The sequence below is a fragment of the Eschrichtius robustus genome, chromosome 2 (genome assembly GCF_028021215.1).
Source record: "Eschrichtius robustus isolate mEscRob2 chromosome 2, mEscRob2.pri, whole genome shotgun sequence".
NCBI classification, from domain to species: Eukaryota; Metazoa; Chordata; class Mammalia; order Artiodactyla; family Eschrichtiidae; genus Eschrichtius; species Eschrichtius robustus.
The window spans coordinates 125,489,526-125,507,406 of NC_090825.1; the positions used below are offsets into that span (position 1 = coordinate 125,489,526).

General features: G+C 40.4%; 1 protein-coding gene across 7 annotated transcripts in view; it reads right to left on the minus strand.

Moving 5' to 3' along the window:
• SH3TC2 (SH3 domain and tetratricopeptide repeats 2) overlaps window positions 1–17,881 on the minus strand; it is a 125,155-nt gene that overhangs the window by 40,200 nt on the left and 67,074 nt on the right. For 2 of the 7 annotated variants that reach the window (XR_011073119.1, XR_011073120.1), the window contains exons 17-18: window positions 16,935–17,055; window positions 10,110–10,316 (exon numbers count right to left, since the gene is read on the minus strand). The exons of 2 other annotated variants lie outside the window; for them this stretch is intronic. Coding sequence is in view for 3 of the 5 variants with exons in the window: in XM_068536150.1 (XP_068392251.1) it covers window positions 15,253–15,320; window positions 16,935–17,055 (189 nt within the window). In the remaining 2 variants the exon portion in view is untranslated. Of the gene's footprint in view, window positions 1–9,370; window positions 10,317–15,177; window positions 15,321–16,934; window positions 17,056–17,881 lie in introns of those variants that run through there. 3 more of the 7 variants (XM_068536152.1, XM_068536151.1, XM_068536150.1) reach the window with 3 other exon arrangements.

Below are 17,881 nucleotides of genomic sequence, written 5' to 3' on the forward strand. Positions count from 1 at the left end.
GGATTTGTTTTTTGGTTTGGTTGCTCTCTTCTTTCTTTCTTTCTTTTCTTTATTACCTTTTAAAAAAATTTTAACAACATATTTTTTATTTTAATAACTTTATTTCATTTTATTTTATTTTATTTTTCTTTCTTTCTTTTCTCCCTTTTCTTCTGAGCCATGTGGCTGACAGGGTCTTGGTGCTCCGGCCAGGTGTCAGGTCTTAGCCGCTGAGATGGGAGAGCTGAGTTCAGGACTTTGGTCCACCAGAGACCTCCTGGCCCCAGGTAATATCAAATGGCAAAAGCTCTCTCAGAGATCTCCATCTCAACGCAAAGACCCAGCTCCACTCAATGACCAGCAAGCTACAGTGCTGGACATCCTATGCCAAACAACTAGCAAGACAGGAACACAACCTCACCCATTAGCAGAGAGGCTGCCTAAAATCATAATAAGGTCACAGACACCCCAAAACACACCACTGGACGCGGTCCTGCCCACCAGAAAGACAAGATCTGGCCCCATCCACCAGAACTCAGGCACCAGTCCCCTCCACCAGGAAGCCTACACAACCCACTGAACCAACTTTAGCCACTGCGGGCAGACACCAAAAACAATGGGAAGTATGAACGTGCAGCCTGTGAAAAGGAGACCCCAAATACAGTAAGTTAAGCAAAATGAGAAGACACAGAAATACACAGCAGATGAAGGAGCACGGTAAAAACCCACCAGACCAAACAAGTGAAGAGGAAATAGGCAGTCTACCTGAAAAAGAATTCAGAGTAATGATAGTAAAGATGATCCAAAATCGTGGAAATAGAATGGAGAAAATACAAGAAATGTTTAACAATGAACTAGAAGAACTAAAGAGCAGCAGGGGGCGGGGGGGGGATGAATTGGGAGATTGGGATTGACATATATACACTAATACGTATAAAATGGATAACTAATAAGAACCTGCTGTATAAAAAAATAAATAAAATTCCAAAAAGAACTAAAGAGCAAACAAACAATGATGAACAACACAATAAATGAAATTAAAAATTCTCTAGAAGGAATCAGTAGCAGAATAAGTGAGGCAGAAGAATGGATAAGTGACCTGGAAGATAAAATAGTGGAAATAACTACCACAGAGCAGAATAAAGAAAAAAGAATGAAAAGAATTGAGGACAGTCTCAGAGACCTCTGGAACAACATTAAGCACACCAACATTTGAATTATAGGGGTCCCAGAAGAAGAAGAGAAAACAAAAGGGACTGAGGAAATATTTGAAGACATTATAGTTGAAAACTTCCCTAATATAGGAAAGGAAATAGTCAGTCAAGTCCAGGAAGCACAGAGAGTTCCATACAGGATAAATCCAAGGAGAAACACGCCAAGACACATATTAATCAAACCATCAAAAAATAAATACAAAGAAAAAAATATTAAAAGCAGAAAGGGAAAAGCAACAAATAACATACAAGGGAATCCTCATAAGGTTAACAGCTGATCTTTCAGCAGAAACTGTGCAAGCCAGAAGGGAGTGGCAGGACATATTTAAAGTGAGGAAACAGAAAAACCTACAACCAAGATTACTCTACCCAGCAAGGATCTCATTCAGATTCGACAGAGAAATTAAAACCTTTACAGACAAGCAAAAGCTAAGAGAATTCAGAACCACCAAACCAGCTTTACAACAAATGCTAAAGGAACTTCTCTAGGCAGGAAACACAAGAGAAGGAAAAGACCTACAACAACAAATCCAAAACAATTAAGAAAACGGTAATAGGAACACACATATCAATAACTACCTTAAACGTAAATGGATTAAATCCCCCAACCAAAAGACATAGACTGGTTGAATGGATACAAAAACAAGACCCATATATATGCTGTCTACAAGAGATCCACTTCAGACCTAGGGACACATACAGACTGAAAGTGAGGGGATGGAAAAAGATATTCCATGCAAATGGATATCAAAAGAAAGCTGGAGTAGCAATTCTCATATCAGACAAAATAGACTTTAAAATAAAGACTATTACAAGAGAAAAAGAAGGACACTACAGGGCTTTCCTGGTGGTGCAGTGGTTGAGAATCTGCCTGCCAATGCAGGGGACACGGGTTCGAGCCCTGGTCTGGGAAGATCCCACATGCCGCGGAGCGACTAGGCCCGTGAGCCACAGTTGCTGAGCCTGCGCGTCTGGAGCCTGTGCTCCGCAACAAGAGAGGCCACGATAGTGAGAGGCCCGTGCACCACGATGAAGAGTGGCCCCCACGTGCCGCAACTAGAGAAAGCCCTCGCACAGCAACGAAGACCCAACACAGCCATAAATAAAAAAAAAAAAAGAAGGACACTACATAATGACCAAGGGATCAATCCAAGAAGAAGATATAACAATTGTAAATATTTATGCGCCCAACATAGGAGCACCTCAGTACATAAGGCAAATGCTAACAGCCATAAAAGGGGAAATCGACAGTAATACAATCATATTAGGGGACTTTAACACCCCACTTTCACCAACGGACAGATCATCCAAAATGAAAATAAATAAGGAAACACAAGCTTTAAATGACACATTAAACAAGATGGACTTAATTGATATTTATAGGACATTCCATCCAAAAACAACAGAATACACTTTCTTCTCAAGTGCTCATGGAACATTCTCCAGGATAGATGATATCTTGGGCCACAAATCAAGCCTTGGTAAATTTAAGAAAATTGAGATCGTATCAAGTATCTTTTCTGACCACAATGCTATGAGACTAGATATCAATTACAGGAAAAATCTGTGTAAAATACAAACAGGTGGAGGCTAAACAATACACTACTAAATAACCAAGAGATCACTGAAGAAATCAAGGAGGAAATCAAAAAATACCTAGAAACAAATGACAATGAATACACAATGACCCAAAACCTATGGGTTGCAGCAAAAGCAGATCTAAGAGGGAAGTTTATAGGAATACAATCCTACTTCAAGAAACAAGAAGCATCTCAAATAAACAACCTAACCTTACACCTAAAGCAATTAGAGAAAGAAGAACAAAAAAACCCAAAGTCAGCAGAAGGAAGGAAATCATAAAGATCAGAGCAGAAATAAATGAAAAAGAAATGAAGGAAACAATAGCTAAGATCAATAAAACTAAAAGCTGGTTCTTTGAGAAGATAAACAAAATTGATAAACCACTAGCCAGACTCATCAAGAAAAAAAGGGAGAAGACTCAAATCCACAGAATTAGAAACGAAAAAGAAGTAACAACTGACATTGCAGAGATACAAAGGATCAAGAGAGATAACTACAAGCAACTATATGCCAATAAAATGGACAACCTGGAAGAAATGGACAGATTCTTAGAAAAGCACAACCTTCTGAGACTGAACCAGGAAGAAACAGAAAATATAAACAGACCAATCACAAGCACTGTTTGAAACCGTGACTAAAAATCTTCCAACAAACAAAAGCCCAGGACCAGATGGCTTCACAGGTGAATTCTATCAAACATTTAGAGAAGAGCTAACACCTTCTCAAACTCTTCCAAAATATAGCAGAGGGAGGAACATTCCCAAACTCCTTCTATGAGGCCACCATCACCCAGATACCAAAACCAGACAAAGATGTCACAAAAAAGGAAAACTACAGACCAATATAACTGATGAACATAGATGCAAAAAACGTCAACAAAATACTAACAAACACATTCCAACAGCACATTAAAAGGATCACACACCATGATCAAGTGGGGTTTATCCCAGGAGTGCAAGGATTTTTCAATATATGCAAATCAATCAATGTGATAAACCATATTAACAAATCGAAGGAGAAAAACCATATGACCATCTCAATAGGTGCAGAAAAAGCTTTTGACAAAATTCAACACCCAGTTATGATAAAAACTCTCCAGAAAGTAGGCAGAGAGGGAACTTACCTCAACATAATAAAGTCCATATATGACAAACCCACAGCCAACATTGTTCTCAGTGGTGAAAAACTGAAACCATTTCCACTAAGATCAGGAACAAGACAAGGTTGCCCACTCTCACCACTATTATTCAACATAGTTTTAGAAGTTTTGGCCACAGCAGTTACAGAAGAAAAAGAAATAAACGGAATCCAAATCGGAAAAGAAGAAGTAAAATTGTCACTGTTTGCAGATGACATGATACTATACATAGAGAATCTCAAAGATGCTACCAGAAAACTACTAGAGCTAATCAATGAATTTGGTAAAGTAGCAAGATATAAAATTAATGCACAGAAATCTCTTGCATTCCTATACACTAATGATGAAAAATCTGAAAGAGAAATTAAGAAACACTCCCATCTACCACTGCAACAAAAAGAATAAAATACCTAGGAATAAACCTACCTAAGGAGACAAAAGACCTCTACGCAGAAAACTATAAGACACTGATGAAAGAAATTAAAGATGACACAAGCAGATGGAGAGACATACCATGTTCCTGGACTGGAAGAATCAACATTGTGAAAATGACTATACTACCCAAAGCAATCTACAGATTCAATGCAATCCCTATCAAACTACCAATGGCATTTTTCACAGAACGAGAGCAAAATATTGCACAATTTGTATGGAAACACAAAAGACCCCGAATAGCCAAAGCAATCTTGAGAAAGAAAAACAGAGCTGGAGGACTCAGGCTCCCTGACTTCAGACTATACTACAAAGCTACAGTAATCAAGACAGTGTGGTACCGGCACAAAAACAGAACTACAGATCAATGGAACAGGATGGAAAGCCAAGAGATAAATCCATGCACATATGGGCACCTTATCTTTGACAAAGGAGGCAAGAATATACAATGGAGAAGAGACAGCCTCTTCAATAAGTGGTGCTGGGAAAACTGGACAGCTACATGTAAAAGAATGAAACTGGAACACTTCCTAACACCATACACAAAAATAAAATGGATTAAAGACCTAAGTGTAAGGCCAGACACTATCAAACTCTTAGAGGAAAACATAGGCAGAACACTCTATGACATAAATCACAGCAAGATACTTTTTGACCCACCTCCTAGAGAAATGGAAATAAAAACAAAAATAAACAGTTGGGACCTAATGAAACTCAAATGCTTTTGCACAACAAAGGAAACCATAAGCAAGACGAAAAGACAACCCTCAGAATGGGAGAAAATATTTGCAAATGAAGCAACTGACAAAGGATTAATCTCCAAAATATACAAACAGCTCATGCAGCTCAATATCAAAAAAACAAACAACCCAATCCCAAAATGGGCATACGACCTAAAGAGACATTTCTCCAAAGAAGATACACAGATTGCTAACAAACACATGAAAGGATGCACAACATCGCTAATCATTAGAGAAATGCAAATCAAAACTACAAGGAGGTATCATCATACCTCACACCAGTCAGAATGGCCATCATCAAAGAATCTACAAACAATACATGCTGGAGAGGGTGTGGAGAAAAGAGAACCCTCTTGCACTGTTGGTGGGAATGTAAATTGGTACAGCCACTATGGAGAACAGTATGGAGGTTCCTTAAAAAACTAAAAATAGAACTACCATATGACCCAGCTATCCCATTACTGGGCATATACCCTGAGAAAACCATAATTTAAATAGAGTCATGTACCACAATGTTCATTGCAGCTCTATTTACAATAGCCAGGACATGGCAGCAACCTAAGTGTCCATCAACAGATGAATGGATAAAGAAGATGTGGCACATATATACAATGGAATATTACTCAGCCATAAAAAGAAGCAAAACTGAGTTATTTGTAGCGAGTTGGATGGACCTAGAGACTGTCATACAGAGTGAAGTAAGTCAGAAAGAGAAAAACAAATACTGTATGCTAACACATATATATGGAATCTAAAAAAAAAAAAAAAAGGTTCTGAAGAACCTAGGGGCAGGGCAAGAATAAAGACGCAGACGTAGAGAATGGACTTGAGGACACAGGGAAGGGTAAGGGTAAGCTGGGACGAAGTGAGAGAGTGGCATGGACATATATACACTACCAAATGTAAAACAGATAGCTAGTGGGAAGCAGCTGCATACCACAGGGAGATCAGCTCGGTGCTTTGTGACCACCCAGAGGGGTGGGATAGGGAGGGTGGGAGGGAGACGCAAGAGGGAGGAGATATGGGGATATATGTATATGTATAGCTGATTCACTTTGTTATACAGCAGAGACTAACACACCACTGTAAAGCAATTATACTCCAATAAAAATGTTAAAAAAAAAAATCATACCCACTGATGTCCAAACTGTCCTGAATCACTCTACACTCACAAGCAGAAACAGCTGGCATCAGAGTACTCTACAAATACAGCACAGAATCACATGGGACCTGGTCCGAGGAGACGGGCCTCCTCTTGCCTTGAAAAGTGGCGTGCCGATGATCATCATGTTAGTTTACATTTTCCCAGTGTCTAAGGGTAGTTTCAGGGAGCAACACTGACTCCAGTGAGTTGGGTGACCTCGGGGAAGGCTCTTCCCTTTTCTGATCCTCCCTTGGTAAAATGAAAGAGTTGAACTAGATGGTCTCTGAAGCCCACGGACTGTAACAATTACCACTTGTTATGATATAAAATTCTCTGAGCATTGGTTCATTTAAGACGTAGTAAGAAGTAACAATTTAATATCTAGCTGTTTCATATACAACAGTCCTATGAAGTTATTAATATTCCCATATTACAGATGCAGAAATTGAGGCCCAGACTAGTTAAGTGTTTTGCCCAAGAACTTGCACAGAGCTGAGATTTTAACCCAAGCAGCTCAACCCACAGGTCTATGCTCTTAAACTTTAATAATATTAATGAAAATACTAATGAACCAGTCATGTATACTAAGGGTTCCAGATCCTTCTTTTCAGGATTTCTCCATTTTTATTCCATCAACAGTGTGTGTGTCAGCTCTCAGGCATCACCTGGCAGATGTATACATACATCGCCTACCTAGGTCCTGGCATGTCAACCCCAGACAGGATCCTAGGTCCTGACAGATAACCTGGGCTGGGTTTTCTTAACTCATTATCCTTGGGCAGCCATTAAAGGGTACATGAACTCTCTGAAGTTATGTGCAAAATGAGGGTGTGTGTAATTCTGAAGGCAGATGTCATAGATTTCTTCAGATTTTCAAGAAGGTCTATGAACCTTTAGAGACCAGCCCATGTTTTGATAGTTGATAAAATTGACACCTAGGGATGAAAATGGACTTGCCCAAGTACACACAGCAAGGAGTGACAGAGCTGGGTTCAGACCCCAGATCACCTGGCCCAGAGCCCAGGCTCTTCGGCTACATCATGCCGATTCAACTCGATTCCCTCCAACATGCACCAAGTGCCTGCCACGGTCGAGATGCCTTAGTGGGGATTATACGCACAGCTCACAAGCTTTGGGTAGTTTTAGAAAATCGTCGTGCTTCGTGTTTAATGCAAAATGGCATTGCGCCATTTCTCTAAAGTTCTTGTCATTGATAACTACCATTGATCTGCCTGTCTGCTTGTCTGCTATGGATGAAAACTTAGCTCATGGCATTTCATTCATATCTAGTCCAGTCTGCCTATACTGGCCCCACTCCTGGCCTCCACAGATACTGAAAGTGGTTGGGCATTTGTATCTCATTATTTTGTTTAAAATAATCAGTTCAAAATAAAACTGACAACAGCTAAACTATACAAAGCAAAATGTGTTAATGACTGAACACTGGCAGAGGAATCACATTGTCCTGACAAAGTTCAGATCAACCAAATGTGTACCCGGAAAACTGGACTTAGTAGAAATAAAGCCACAATAGAAAATTCACTCTGGCAGAAGCTAAAATTTGATATGATTACATTTGATACAGATAAATCACAATTGATAAATAAAGCCTGCCTTGTAAAAATTCACATAAAGGAATGAATCCCTATAAAATTGATTTTGATAAAATAAGAAATGACAAAAAGTAGAAATGGTTTCACTGCACTATATTGAACATTGATATTGAAATTAAAATGGCTTAATGACTGGAGAAAGCCCTCACACAGAAACGAAGACCCAACACAGCCAAAAATAAAAATAATAAATAAATAATAAATTAAAAAATTTAAAAAAAAATGGCTTAATGAGACAATTAAGAAAAATACTTTCTTGACAAAAATTCAACCATGCTGGTGCTTTAAATGCTTGTAGTTATAAGCATGGAATCAAAGCATCTTCAGTGCCAAAGGACAGAGGTCAAAATGTCTGCCACGTTAAACACAGGTCAAAAGGAAAGTGCCAATATAGGGAGGTCAAAAATTCCTACAGCTGTGTTTTGTAAGTGAAGATGCAATCATTTGCAGGCAATGCTCTGATGAGGCAGACAAACTGACATGACCACTGCCTTTGCAAAGCTCACTTGAAAAGCCAAGCAACTAGCACAGACTATATTATTCTAGGCATGCTTTACCCCTACCAGGTCCATGAAGATGCGAAACACCAAGGAGTAGATGTTATGAGTGGGGTGAGTGAAGAATTTCTCAAACCTGCAAGGGGGCTCCAGGAGAATTTACTTTTCTTCCTGAACAAGAGGGGGTCTCTTTCCTCTCTGTCGTCCTTTTCTGGTGGTCCCAGGAGTTACTTGTCCCAGCTCATCTCCAATGCTAGGCAGACCTCTGGGCCTCATGCCCGCCCACTCTGTTGACCTTATCTTCTTGGACAAGGCTGGGGTCAGTGGTATGCTAGAGCTGGTTCAACCCACTCCTGAGAGCCAATTATTAAATTTCAGGAATTTGGTGAGCTGGTTGTTAAACATAGCCTTTATTAAAAGTTAAATTATATAAAGAATATAAACTTATGATCAAATATATCACCTTAAAAGAGGTAATAAATACTCAAAACTCATCACTTCCTAATTAGTTTAGTAGAATTTGCTACTAAGGCTGTTCACATCTATCATATGTGTATGGTAGATACTATATGGTGATGTGCACATCTTTCCCAGCCCCATATTCAGTAACATCACATTAGCAGCTTGAAATCAGCCAAGGTAGGAGTATTTATATCACAGAAATTTGAAAATGCTACAAATCAAGACTTAATTTATGGATCTGTTGATTGTCTAGATTTAAGAAAGCAATGCTAATAATGCAGATTATACTTAAAGCTGTCAAGTCTATATCTGTTCCATGGTGATGAGCACAAAAAACTGAGGCAATACTCTTTCAAATTCAGCAAAAAAGTCATTCACACTATTGACAAATGAGTGATTTCCAACCTCTTTGTTGTTTCACTTCCGTCTTAACTTGTTAATGAAAATCTCAATGAACATTCATGTCAAAACTGTTCTTGTTATCCAATTGCAACCATGGTTGACTCTAGATACAAGAGTTCCGAATAAATCAACGAATGCATTTTCTGAGAATCAACTGGCTATATGAAATTTACAATAAAAGCATTTATATTTTATTATTTGTAAATTGGGTACTGTACATCCTTTATAAAAGTAAAATGTATCATAACCTTGAGTATGCATATACACACATTTTCAGAGTTGTCACTTAGCTCTGACTTCCCTCAGAAGCCCCTCATTCTCTTACCACAAGACCACCAGGACCTGCTGCAGCCACCAGGCCGTTAGGCCAAGTGAGGTCATGATGGGCCCAGGGAAGTACCTGGAAGCTTCAGGCTAGAGGAAGGGAAGGCCAGCGTTTACAGTGAAGGCTGTCTGCAGAATGGCCTTTGTCTGCTCAGGGCCTTTATTTATTTTTACACCAGCCTAAGGCCTTTGACCCCAGTTTGAAGTCAAAGGACAGGAAGAAAGATCCTTTACTTTCATGAGGATTGGCAACATAGTTTGGCTGGCAGAGAACTCCAGGGCAACGGGAAGCCCTGGCCCACGACATCTCAGGGCCCTGGAATGACAGCTCGTGTAAGAACTGGAAAGAGAATGACCCTACTTCTTCCTGGAGGCCATACATCATTTGGAGTCTCTGCAGGAAGACCACACTCACTCACATACCTCTCTCTCTCACGTCTGCTGGTGTCCTTCGTGCCGGGGGGCAGAGGGGGTACTTATTTATTTCATTATTTTATCCATGTATAACTTATATCCTAAATAATGCCTACCATGCATTCACATATTCATTCATTCATTTATCCAATAAATCAATATCAAGTACCTTCTGTGGGTCAGGCACTGTTCTCATGCTGTGGGTACAGGGGTGACCCAGACAATCTCTGACCTCATGGCGCATAACGTCAAGTGGACAATATGGACATTAAACTGGTTTCACATCCAGTTGGATGAAAACTCTAAGTGTTTGCTCTACGTGTTCCAAGCTGAATTCATTATCTTCTTCACACAAACAAACACTCTTCTCAAATACCTGTCAAGAGAACCACAACAATCATAGCCACCACTTATATAACATGAGCCAGGCACTAGTCTAAACACTTACATATATTAACTCACTTAATCCTCACAAGAATCCCACAAGAGAAGTACTATCATGACCTTCATTTTACCAAGAGCTTGAAAGCTTCTCTGAGATCACACATTTGATAAGCAGTGGAATTGTTCAATGGTACCACCATTCATCCTGGGCAGGATGTTCAGGTGAGCAAGATCAATCTAGCTGAAGTTCCATGAAATTTAGCAAACGTCTAGCTTCAGTTTTATGCAATACTTGCAGTACAGATGAGGCTTAGATTGGTATCCTGACTGCCACTTTCCACCTGCAGGACTTTGAGTAAGAGTTAATTTCTTACTTAACCTCTCTGAACTTGTTTCCTCATGTGTTCTATATGAACAATTATACTATGCAGTTACTTCCTGGGTGGGGTGAGACCATTAAGAGGAGTCAGTGATATAATGGGACCACACATCTGGGACCCTGGCCCACCCAAGAGCCCATAGGCTCCTTGAGGTCACGGACCATGATTACCTTGCTCACTGGAGTGTGAACCTAGCACATAAGAGGTGTTGAATATCGGATGGTTGGTCGGTTGGTTGGTTGGATGGATAGATAGATGGATGGCTCTGTTTCCATTGTCCCACAGGAGCTATCCCTGACTCAGACTCTCCTTCCTAGAGCTTCTCACATGTGTATCCAGTCTCCCCCAAGAAGACCAACAGATACTCAAAGGCAGGGACTAGGTCTTTTGTCCTACATCTCACCACAGCCTCAACTTATGATTCACCAAGGAAGGAGCCTTGGGATTCTGAAAAAACACTCTGCCCACTCAGGTCCCAAAATATCCTAAAATTATCACCTGCCCCCTGGCGCCCTTACTTCCAAAGAACTTTCAGGACTGAAGGGATTTCCTGTAATGCTTGGTGGATTAATGCTTGCATAAATCGAGTTTCCTGGTCATTCCCCTCCTTAAGACAAAGGGGAACCATCAAATGTTCACAAGGAAAATTGTTCTCTTCAAGATCCTAAGTTCTAAAAAGAAAATGTGAAACCAGAATTACATAGTTATTGAAAGCACTGATTTTCAGATCAGATAGAACTGATTTTGAATCTCTGCAAGTGTCTTAACTACTTTGAGCCTAGATTCTTTCATCTGGAAAGTGGGGATAATAACACGTTCTTTGTAGGGTCATTTGGAGGATCAAGTCAAATACTATAGGTGTATTACTTAGCACCATGCCTAGCACAGGGCAGGGACTCAGTAAAAGACTGTGATTATCCCTTATCATAATTGGTACTTCACTGAAAATTAGGAAGAGACCAGCACATCTACAGCAATTCATCCTCAACAAATGAAAATTATGCTTATTATTCTCAATAAACTTTTACTGAGCACCTGCTAGCAGTGTGAGCAGCCTTATCACCTAATTCCCTATGTCTCTCATGAGCAAAAAGCAGGTAGATTATGGTCTTAATACTTTCTCCCTCTCATAAGTGATGAGAAGTGGTCACAACCTGAATCAGAAGTTTCATTCATTCATTTTTTCTTTATTAACCCATTCATCAAACCTTTATTGAGCTTCTACCATGTGTCAGACACTGGGAACAACTCTGGGAATATAGAGGTGAGTGACACAGGCAAGGTCCCTGCTCTCATGGAGCTTCCAATCTAGGTGGTGCACAGGAATATTTTTAAAAAGCCAAACAGACAGTATAATTATAAACTGTGATGAGTGCCCTGCTGCAAAAGTACAGGGATCTACAAGCACATGAAAGAGGGAGAGTCTAATCTAAGGATACAAGAAGAAAGAAAGACACAGACTTTAACTGGAAAGAAAACAAAGGAATGCCACAGGACTTGGAAGAGGGTCAGATTATAAATCTAAATAATCCCTTAGGACTTTAAAACAACCAAAAATGCAGATCCTCCAAGTCATCTCTCTGTTTGGCTATCCTTCCCTCCACCCACTAGAGACCCAAAGCTACATGTTCTAGGACAGACAAAAGTCTGTTTTGTTTATCTCATGAATAAGTAGCTGTTTGGTCACCGGGATTACCATGCAGCTGTTATTTCAGCCTGGCCCTTGGCAGTTGCCCTGGGGAGGAAAGCAGATGTAACTAGTGTCACTGCTGTCTGGGGCAATGTGCAGACGTCAGGGGCGTTCCTATGAGCATCTCTATGAAGCAGATGTCCAAAATATCCCCAGATGAACAAACATCAAAGTTCTCAATTTACAAGAAAGTTCAAGAACAAAAATGTCACCTTCACACATAATATTTGGCCCATGCAAGGAAGGTAAAGTAGTTGAGAGTCATATACATTAGGTTTAAATATCATAGTCTACATCTAATATGTTAGAATCAAAGACAGAAGAGATCACTTACTTAAAACTTCTTTCCAGAGATAAAGAATTTGCAATAGGTAAAAATTTGCATAGGCAAAAATTTGCAATCCCAAATAAAAATAAAATAGAAGGTTAAGAAAATAGATAAGCATTCCTACATATTGTGAGTCAGTTAAAAAACCTGTTCCTAACACAGTTTACGCATAAGAATTAAAACATCTTAACATGAGCATGGGCTTCTCCCTGGTTATTTGTTTCACAAGACACATTTGGAGGATGATGGTATCCCCACCAGCTTTCCCATGATATCAAAAGTAGGTAATTCTCTCACGTCTGTGACCTCCCTTCTGCTGCTGCCATTCAAGCCCCACAAAGCTCCATTCACCTGGCTGCCTCACTTGCTCAGGTATCCACAGTCTTCTACTATTGGCTTAGGGGTCTCTTGCAAATTCACCCCACTCCTCACCTGGAATCTTTAAAATCTAATTTATAATTTGTTCTGATCTATCACCATTGTGACATTATAAACTTTCTATTCCTCCTTTCATTTTCCATTTGGGAAAGATGGTTTATCATTTCTTCCGGACTGTTACCTGTCTGTGGTCAGTGATAACCTTCATATTTTTTTTCAAGATCTCCTAGAAAATCAGTTCTCTCCAATCCTGTTCTAGAGTAATTAATTTTTTGACTCACCAGAATCACCATATTGATTTCAGCCTAACATTCCAGGCTGCTGAAACAAGTTTTAACCTTGCTTCTACTCATGATCACATTAGTGATGGTACCTGTCCCAGTGATGTGTCACCTTATATAGACGCACAGTATAATGTAATGGGTTCGCACCCTAGTTCCAGCATCAGGGAGACATGAGTTCAACTCTCACCTCGACCACTTACTAACTGTGGACTTAAGCAAGCCACTTCCATTTTCTAAACCTCAGTGGAGATAAAAACAATAGTATCTTCCTCAAAATGTTGTTGGATTACATGAGAGAGTTCTCAAAAAGGTTTTGCATAGGGACTAGTGCATAACGTTCATTCAAAAATCTCAACCGTTATTTTTGTTTTGATATGTACACATTCTCTGGTCTCAATTAAGTTGTTCCATCAAATGATATATATGAAAGAACAAAAGCCAGAGCCCTCCAGGTCAGTGCTTTTCAAACTGCAGATTAGTGAATCTAGAAATCAATTTAGCAGATCATAAACTGGGTATTTTTTAATTAGAATAGAATGTTTTTAAAAATGAATAGAATAGATCAAAGTGCATTTCATATTGTAAGCACAAATGGTGTTTTGTCAAACAGATACTATAGGTATATTTGTGCATATGCATACTGAGATATAATGTAAAAGGCATTTCTTACTGTGTGTCATAGTAAAAACCAAACCAAACAAACAAACAAAAAATTTGAAAGGCATTGCTGTAGGCTGATCCAGAGCTCCTAAACACACTCTTTGGTAATGATATACTACTTAGGAGAGACATTACTGCCCCCTGCTGGAACTCTTGATTTCTCATGGAGAAGGAAGACCTCAGCCATCCACCCCATACCCTGTCTGGAAGCTTACCTGGGGGGGAATGCACCCCTTGAGCTAGCCTGATGCCCTGTGCAATGAGTCCAAGGCAGCACTAGAAGTGGCAGCTGGCGTTCTCACCTTTAAAATAATTCTGAAAGCACAGTGTCCTTCCCTCCCACCTGCCTCCACAGTCTCTCCTGAAAACAAAGCTGAGCAGCCCAGTGACTGAGTTATCCTTGGTCTCACCTCTGCCCTATCACACATCACAGCTGGGCAGAGCCTCCCCAGCCCCTAAGCAGCCACATGTCTCTGCTTCACTGGGCAGACTACACCCCTTGGAGGAAGGTGAACCGACTGCATGTTCTCAGAGCTGGGACCGCCAGCAGCCTCCATCCTCTAATGCCCCTGAGTTCTAAAATAACTGACTAGGGCTGGGGGACCAGAGGAGTACAGACTTGGAATGATGTGCTGTCCCATCCAAGAGATAGGCCTCCACCAAGAGGTCTCACCAAGAGGTAAAGGTCCCAAGAGACCAGCAACCCTAACACACACCCCTGTCTTAAGATAATGGAGCCCAGAACCAGATACATTTACTAAGAATCTGCTTAGTCCTGCTTCAGTATGAGAGCTACCATGAATTGAGGGCTCATACCTAGTCATCCATACTTGAGGTCTCAAGTAAAACTCGAAGCAGAGCTAAAATTGAGGCTGAAGAGTATACAGTAACTTGCCCAGTCACTCAGCCAACTTCAGACCCAGGTGCCCTTGAATGCAGGACAGCGTTCCCAGCCACTGCTCTAAGTCTGGCTGCACTTCCAAACTTCAGGACTTACACCAAGAAAGAAACAAAATATGATTGAATTGTAAAGTGGCAAATAAAACCTAGTATAGAAAAGAGTAAATCTTAACTTTAAAATAAATAAACTTTAAACTTTAAATAAACTTTAAAATAAATAGTGGTTGGGTCATAGTAGGCGTCTTTTAGAACATAAACCATTTTATTAATTTGCTTTAAAAATAGCCTCATTTGTTTTAAGTCTTGGATCAGGCTTCTTTCTTCCTTAGGTAAAGGCCTGCTCCCAAAGATAGATGTGCCTCAGCCATTTCCTCATCTATGAAATAAAGAAGGTAAACAAATCTATCAGATCACCTAGTGTTTACACTATGTGCCAGGCATTGAGTGTGTTCAGTACTTTTACGTGTGCTGATACAATTCTTACAACACTGGGCTCAGAGAAGTTAATTAATTTGCTGAAGGTCACACAGCTAGTAAGAGACAGATTCTAACCCACGTATGCCTGACTCCCTTGCCCCCACTAGGAACTGCTACCTTGGTGAGGGCATGACTCATCCTCTTTAATTTTTCCTTCCTCCCTTTCCCTTGTCCACACATCCCAATGGGAGCAATTATCAAAAGGGAAGGAGGTCAAGATCATGCAAAACAAGTAAAGACTGAGAGACTATCACAGGTCAGAGATGACTAGGGAAACGTGACAGCTAAATGCAATGTGGTACCCTGGACCCTGGATCATAAAAAGGACTTGGGGGAAAAACTGGTGAAATCCAAATAAAAGCTGGAGTGTGTTGTTGCAATATCCAGCTAATGGGTCTCCCACCTTCCCTCCTGCTGCTCTGTAATCTGTTCTCAGGCTGCTTCCAGATTCATCTTTCCAAAGCACAAATCTGAGCATGGCTCGCTTACCTGCTTAGAACCTTTTTGTGGCTCACCCTCATACTCAGGATCTGTCTCCAGCTCCCTTCTCCAGAGTCTTCTCTCACTTCCCTTCCCTACCTCCCTGACTCTGCTCCAGCTTTGTTCAACTCATTGCTGTTCTCAGAAAACACCAGGCCCTCTCCACCCTCTGGACCTTTCTTGACACATACCCTGTCTGTGAACCCCACCCAGGCTGCAGGTAGAATTAAATAGATCTCTCTCTCTCAGGATTCAGTTTAGATGTCACTTCCTCCAGGGAGCCCTCCCTGATACTCTTGCTCCCATGCCTGGGTTAAATCCTCTCCCCTGAATTCTCATTGCACCCTGTAATTAGCTCCCATCACAGTGCTTCCCATCCTGGACCATATTCATATCTGCCCCTTCCCTCTTATACAACTGAGTCCCAGCGTCCCTGAAGTGGGAAGTGTGCAGCCAGACATGGCACTGAATAGCATTGACTCCCATTGTGAGGAGGTCAGTCGTTTGCACTGCTTGCTCTGTTTCCCTGATTGCTCAAGGAGAACTGTGTTAGTTTGTCTTCAACACTCCCTGCCAAATGTTAATCTCTTTATTTTCAAGTAATGTCAGATCAAGCCTAGGCTGGGCACTTGCCATAAGCAACAGGATCTAGCTTGAATTTAGTGCATTGTTTGTTTTCACTGTATTTGTTTTTATTTATGTAATTCTTTTTCTAGAAAGCAATACGTTTTTCTTCTGCATAGACCAGTCATCCTTTATAAAATTAATATTGAGTAAAGGAAGTAAATCAATTTAGAAAAAAACTGGTAAGTGGTTGTTCAGGTGGCACATACGGTGATAAATGCAAGTGTGCATATGCATGTGCACATACGTGCACACATATGTGCACGTATGCACGCATGCATAAAACTGAAAATCGCCCCGAAGGAATCATTTGTGCAGCTAAGTCCTTGGACCCAGGGTACTGCTGGCTTTGCCACAACTACCTGTGTGGCAGGGAGAAAATTACTTTTCTGTTTTTCAGTTTACTCACCTGTAAAAAAGAAGAGAAAATAACTGGGCCATAAAAACATGCTTTCATCTTCCAGATACAAGTCTCTCTTCCTGTTCATATGGCTTGGAAATAACCAGCTTGGAAATTTCTGAAAAGGAACCTGGAGGAGGTCATACTTTTTATATTAGAGATCAGAGATCTGAAGTTTATAGAGGTTAAGTGACATGCCCAAGGGTCACATCATAATTTAATGTCAAATTCAAGACCAAGATCCAGGTCTTCCCACCCCCTGGTGAACTGTTTCTCCCTTCATTTCTGAAACCGTCCACCCCTATATACTTCCTTCCCCAGATAAACTTCTGTCAAAGAGTTACATTCAGCTCAATATCAAAAAAACAAACAACCCAATCCAAAAATGGGCAGAAGACCTAAATAGACATTTCTCCAAAGAAGATATACAGATGGCCAACAAACACATGAAAGATGCTCAACATCACTAATCATTAGAGACATGCAAGTCGAAACTACAATGAGGTATCACCTCACACCAGTCAGAATGGCCATCATCAAAAAATCTGCAAACAATAAATGCTGGAGAGGGTGTGGAGAAAAGGGAACCTTCTTGCACTGTTGGTGGGAATGTAAATTGATACAGCCACTATGGAGAACAGTATGGAGGTTCCTTAAAAAACTAAAAATAGAACTACATACGACCCAGCAATCCCACTACTGGGCATATACCCTGAGAAAACCATAATTCAAAAAGAGTCATGTACCACAATGTTCACTGCAGCTCTATTTACAATAGCCAGGACATGGAAGCAACCTAAGTGTCCATCGACAGATGAACGGATAAAGAAGATGTGGCACATATATACAATGGAATATTACTCAGCCATATAAAGAAACGGAACTGAGTTATTTGTAGTGAGGTGGATAGACCTAGAGTCTGTCATACAGAGTGAAGTAAGTCAGAAAGAGAAATA